Source organism: Vidua chalybeata, chromosome 18 (assembly GCF_026979565.1).
Source record: "Vidua chalybeata isolate OUT-0048 chromosome 18, bVidCha1 merged haplotype, whole genome shotgun sequence".
In the NCBI taxonomy this organism is placed as follows: domain Eukaryota; kingdom Metazoa; phylum Chordata; class Aves; order Passeriformes; family Viduidae; genus Vidua; species Vidua chalybeata.
Genome location: NC_071547.1, coordinates 4,541,705 through 4,547,578, shown reverse-complemented (window position 1 = coordinate 4,547,578; position 5,874 = coordinate 4,541,705). Strand labels below are relative to the sequence as shown.

The window sequence follows — 5,874 nt, the reverse complement described above, 5'->3', positions numbered from 1 at the left end:
TCAGTGTGTGAAATAATGTGGGCTTATTTGACTTCTGGTTCTCTAAAGATCTCTGGAAAGGTTTTTACTCTTGAGTAAAGTGCTGCCAGTGTTTGTCACAGCCCTGTAAGAGCTCCTTGTGCACTGTGACAGGACTGATGTCAAGCTGTAACAGCCAGGAATGAACTGCAATAATCAACTCAATCTCCTCTCCTCTTGCTGCAACAGTTTGTTCATGTAACAAAACCAAATCCTTGTTCAGGTTTCAATTATTCATTATTGACTAATATTATTTATTAGTATTCATTATTTATAAAACAAGTGAAAAACAATGTTTAAGTCTCCAGCACCTTCTGGAGAGGAACTGGACAAGCACTGCTGCCACAGCACACATGATCTGACTGATTTGCAATGTGCATTATGAATTAACTCCTCAAAGTCCAGTGGGAACCAAGGCACAGCCTGATTCTCCGAGGTGGGAGTGACACAGCCCGTGGTGTTTCACAGCTCCTCTTCCTGGGCAGACACAGATTCTTTTGTGGCTCAGGTCCACAGGGCCCATTTATTTGCTGGATTGCTTCAGCCTCTCACGTACTAAAATACATGAGCACAACTCCAGAATGCAAAATGAAGCAGTTCACTTTTCTGAAGGTGCTCACACCCCCACATTCCTGAAGACAGTAGAACTTTTCTCCTCTTCAGCTTGGCCACAACTAAATGTTTTCAGAAATCTACTGAGTCAAGTCTTGATCTCTCTGTAGGCTATTCCAGAGGCACCATTATTTCAGGAGTTCCTTGAGTCCTCAGAGTTTTCTTTCTGTAGTCCGGAGCTGCATCTCATGCTCATTCCTCAGGTCCAAGCTGCTCTAGGGTAACTGTAGAACTAATGGGATCAAAACAAAGATCAGCACAGGTTTTTGGGCTCTGGAATTAATCCACACACACTCTTGAGCATGCACAGGAGCTGATGGGCTGGGCAGGGGCTTTAGGTAGGGTTACTCAAATTTGATTTTAGAGCCAGGCAAAGCAGGACAGTCAACAAAGACACTGAGCAGGGGAATTGCACTGTACCAACTGCACTAATGCAGCCAATAAATCCCTTTCAGCACAGAGCAAGATTTGAGGCATTAGCAACATGTCTGCCTCAAAAATTCTTTAAAAGTTAGGGCCTAATATATCAATATCAGCAAAAAAAGAAAACAGAGAACTGTAGAGCTCTGTGAGGGGAAGGAACAGCCCTGTGTTGTGCCCTAGCACTGTGATGACTAAAGTGCAGGTCAGAGACAAGGATGCTGCCACCTTCCATGATGGGCTCACGTGCAGGGGTGACCCCGTGCCAGGTGTGACCTTACCCTGCTGTGCCAGCCCTGCTTGGCCTCCTGCTGCTCCAGCTCCTCGAGGTGCTGCCGGGCTGATCCCTCCTGCTGTCCCTCTTCCTCTCTCAAGCTGTGCTCTGTTCCCTGCACAGGGGAAATCGGGTGAGATGGGGCAGCCTCAGCAGCCGGGTGTGTACTGGGGAGCTCAGCCCACCTGTGCCTGCAGCTCCCTCCTGCGGCCTCTCTGCTGTTCCTCCTCCTGCTCCTTCTCCCGATGAGTCCCTTCCTTGGCCTCCTCGAGTTCTTTGATCAGCTGCTCTCGATATTTAATGGACTCTTCTTGGGCCCTTCTGTTTAACTCCATCTTCTCTTGGATCTGGCGCTGCCTGCCTGCAAGGACCTGTGCAAAGGGAGGAGACGGAGGGAGAAGATGGTTAAACAGTTCCCAGGAAACACACCAGACAAGCAAAAAAAAAATCCACCCCAGCGTGGAAGGCTCTAAGTCTCCAAAGGGTGGTGGGTTACAAGTGGAATGATGGTTTCATTGGGCCAAGGGGGACACATCACCAATAGAAGTCATCACCTCACTCATCAGGCGATCTCTGGCCACCTTCTCTCTTTCCCATTCTTCTTCCCTCTTCTCCCACATTTTTTTTGCTTCTTCCCTGAAGGAGAGAGGAAGAATTATCTTTGAGGTTAACCCCCCTGTATACTCCAGAGGCACAGACAAGCTATCCTAGCTATCCTGTACTTGAGAGGAGCACTTGGGTTTCTCTTCAGCTTTGCTCCCTGCCAGTTGGTGTGTCCATCCCACTTGTGCCTCTCAGTGACTCCCTGACCCAGAACATTCAGCACACATGGACTCTTCAGGTGAGGTTCAGAGGTGGGCAGACTCACCTGAAGATAGTCTCGAGCTCTGCTTCCCTCTCCTTTTCCAGCTGGAGCTGTTCCTCGATGACCCTCTTCATCCAGGCCACATCTGCCACCGCCTGTCCCTGCCGTGCGATCTGCCGGCTCTGATCCTCCTCTTCTTTCTCCAGGAGGGCTGATAAGATTTGCCTGTCTGTCTCCTGGAGGAAAAAACCACGAGATTAACAACTATCCAACAGCCTCCCAGCCCGTGTGCAGGGCTCCTCTAGGCATTACTGGTGACAGTGTCAAGGGTGTGCTCAGCAAGATGCTCCATCTGCTGCTTCCCCGTGAGCTTTGTGCTCATCTGTAGGAATCAGAGGCAGACACAAACCACACACAACAAGTGTTTTCACCACACAGCATCTATAAAGTATGAATTAATCTCTTACCAGCTCCTCCTGTACCTGCTGCGCTCGTCTCCTTAACTGGACGTCACACTGATGCTTCAAGAAGCGACTGAAGGAGGAAAAAAAGTAAAATTAAACAAAACAAAACAAAAAAAAAAAAAACAAAAAAAAAAAAAAAAAAAAAAAACAGTATCACACTGACTCTAAAGCACCACGTCATTGTACAGCTGCACTCGGGGAGGTACATCTGCAACAATGAGGAACCTGCTACCAGAAACAAAAGCAGTAACAGCACCAGTGCCTTTGCTCCTTGGCTGCTGTGGGCAAATCCACCAAAACCCAGATATTTACATCCTACCACTGCTACCTGGAGTATCTCCTTGTGCCCCAAGTACTGCTGTGAGCACAGTAATTCTATCCCAAACAAGCTCCACTTGATGTCGTACCCAAGCTCCCTCTTCCTCCGGTGCTCTTCCATTTGTTTCCTTTCTTCTCCCAACTTCTCCAGCTCCCACTGCTGCTTTAATAAATTCTCTTGTTCCTTTTTCAGCTTTGTTGCCTAAAAAGGAAAACACAAACACCGAGAGAGAGTACATCAGAGAGCTACAACATCCCAGAGAGCACGCTTGACCAGAGTTTGTACCCTGTTCTGCTCCTCTGCAGGCAGGGAAAACCCTCCCTGCAGTGCAAACATGGAGAGAAGAGGTCAGGTCAGCCCTGCAGTATTTCCAAGTGAAGCAACAAATTCCTTTCTCCAATGAGGAGAAAGTCAAGATTACCTTTGTCTCCTGCAGTTTCAGTTCTTCTATCTGCTGAAGCAAGGCCTCTGCTTGCTGCTTCTCCAGCTGAGGCTTCTCTTCCTCTTGTCTCGTTCTTTCCAGCGCTTCCCCTCGTGTCATTTTGTACTCGTTTTCATAACGTGTCTTCTCTTCGAGTTTGGTCACCTCTTCCTTTCCCAAAGAAAAGAAAACAGCATTTCAGCTTAGCCTGACACAAAGAAACAACTTCTGGCTCAGAAAATGCACGGAGCAGACTCCTGCAAGCTGTTAGTGCCCTTCCTGGCATCAGCTCCCATGGCACAAGTGTCACCCCTCCACCCACACAGGCATTTCAGAGTCCTCTCAGTGACCAGAACACCAGGGTCGCCCCCATACCTTGTTTTGTTGTGTTAGCTGATCACCCCAAGCCTCCCTCAAGTGCTTCCTGTGCAGCTCAGACTCTGCCTGGAGACACAACAGATGTAGCAGGGTCATCAGTGCCACGGGTTCTGTCCCCCAGGGTCTTCCAGACTCTCTGGAGCACCACCTGGCCCTGAAATCCCAAGAGGATCTGCCTCTGCAGAGGGGGGCTCATCTGAGTGTCTGAGGTGCCCACCAGGTCCTGAGCTGAGGTCATTGTCACATGGGAAACACCACAGTGACAGTGATACAGGACTGCGATGTTGCACCAGCACATGGGTGGAATAAAGAAAATAAAGAATGAGGAAGCACCACAGCATGGCAGGTACAGCTCAGATATTAAGATTTATATTTTTTATATTATTTATATTTTATGTGCCTGAGATATTTACATTGTGAGCTCTGAAAATTTGCTCAGAGTCTGAACAGATTTCTGACTTTTAAAAATACAGCTTTGAGAGGGCTCCTTAAAACTATTTAAACTTCAACTTTTTCACTTCTTTGCCTTTCGTTTATCAGAACTTGGGGCAGTTGCTGTGATGCGAGATGAGTGACCACAGTAGAGATATGACAACTTTCAAGTTAAAAACCTGTTTAATAAATACAAGGCAGCAGGGACTCAGGAGAAAGCAACATCACCTCTCGGAGCTGCGTGTTGTTTTTGTTCCAGCGCTCCTGCAGCGGCGGCTCAGCAAACTGGGAACACAGAGCTGGGTCAGGTCAGGATAGGGGAGTGCTCGGCATCCCAAACCCCGCCGAGGCTGACAGGGGTTCAGGGCACCATGAGGTGGCAACTCCAGCAAGTCCCGCTGGTACAGCTGAAGCACGGGAGCGGCCCTTCACCGGACGAGCCCCGGGATGCGGGACGAGCACGGCCGGGCCGCTCCCTCACCTTCCTCCCGCACTCTGCGGGGCCATCCCGCAGCTCCTGGCTCCGCATCCCGCCCCGCCGCCGCTCTCGCAGCTCCGCCGCCAGCGCCTCCCGCTCCTCGCCCAGCAGCCGCTCCAGCCGCTCCCGCCGCCGCTCCAGCCGCGCCGCCGCCTCCTCCGCGTCCCGCCGCGCCGCCGCCGCGCTGCCGCACACACCGGCACTCAGGGGGATCCCCGCACCGCCCCGGGACCCGCCGGACCGCGGCCGTACCTGGGCGGGGGGACGCGGGGCTCGCTCCACCGCGCCTGCAGGGAGCAGCAGGCGGCGGCGCGGGCGAAGGCGCGGCTGGTGCTCTCCCACTGCTGCCGGCTGCGCTCCTCCAGCTCCCGCCGCTCGGCCGCCCTGCGCTCCGGGCCGCGGCCCCAGCGCAGCCACAGCGACATCGCAACGCGCCCGCCCGCGACGGCTCCCGCCGAGGGACACGGCGAGACGGGCTCCGCGAGCGCGGAGGGAGGCGGGGACCGACGGAGGGAGGCGGGGAGAGAGGGAGGCGAGCCGGGAGGGACGGGAGATGGAGCGGCGGCGGGGCTCGGTTCGCTCCGAGCCGGCCCGGCGGTACCGCCGCGCCCCGAGCGCTCGCGGGACGTGCGGAAAGAGCCCGGGCCGGGCGCGGTGCCGCTGTGCCGGCTCGGAGCGCGCAGCACCGCGGGGTTTGCGGCGCTGTAAATATTTCAGGGGTTAAAGGTTTCTGTTTCTGCCCGCCTTGGCCGGGCACCAGCGCGGCGCCGCCCGCAGCGAACCCAACCGGACCGGCCGCTGCGTGACCCGGGACAGCCCGGGCACCGCCGGAGGGGCTGCGGGCATCCCGAGACGGCTCAGGGCATCCCGGAACGGGCTGGGCACCACGGGAGGGACTCCGGGCATGCCGGAACGGGCTCCGGGCAATCCCGAGTGGGCCTCCGGGCATCCCGAAGTGAGCGCTGGACATCCCAGGACAGGCTCCGAGCAGCCTGGGATGGGCTCGGGGCACCGCAGGCACCGCGGAACTGGCTCCTGGAACCCCGGGAGGGGCTTCAAGCGTCCCGGGAGGGGGTCCGGGCATCTCTCAGGACGGGCTCCGGGCACCGCGGGAGTCTGGCAGCGGGAGGGAGGCGGCACCAGCCGGCAGCCCCCGCCGGTGACCCGCAGCTCCCCGCACCCGCCTTGTATCCGCACCCGCCCTGCCAGCCACCGATCGCTATCGCCCCACGACCTGTTTTTCCAGAATAACC

The 5,874-nt window shown here is 54.7% G+C and overlaps 1 protein-coding gene across 2 annotated transcripts; it reads right to left on the bottom strand.

The window, feature by feature from the left end:
- Positions 1-91: 91 nt before the first annotated feature.
- On the bottom strand, positions 92-5,550 carry TCHP (trichoplein keratin filament binding). 2 transcript variants are annotated; one of them, XM_053959786.1, is made up of 12 exons: positions 4,874-5,548; positions 4,625-4,805; positions 4,372-4,428; positions 3,709-3,777; positions 3,334-3,504; positions 3,001-3,113; positions 2,597-2,663; positions 2,193-2,365; positions 1,879-1,960; positions 1,510-1,695; positions 1,332-1,439; positions 92-862 (listed from the first exon to the last, which is right to left on the bottom strand). In XM_053959786.1, the coding sequence occupies exons 1-12, from the start codon at positions 5,044-5,046 to the stop codon at positions 830-832; spliced, it is 1,413 nt and encodes a 470-aa protein (XP_053815761.1). In that variant the 5' UTR covers positions 5,047-5,548; the 3' UTR covers positions 92-829. The 2 variants fall into 2 exon arrangements, with proteins under 2 accessions (XP_053815761.1, XP_053815762.1); XM_053959787.1 differs by lacking the exon at positions 3,709-3,777 and having other exon boundaries at positions 4,874-5,550.
- Between the last annotated feature and the right edge of the window lie 324 nt (positions 5,551-5,874).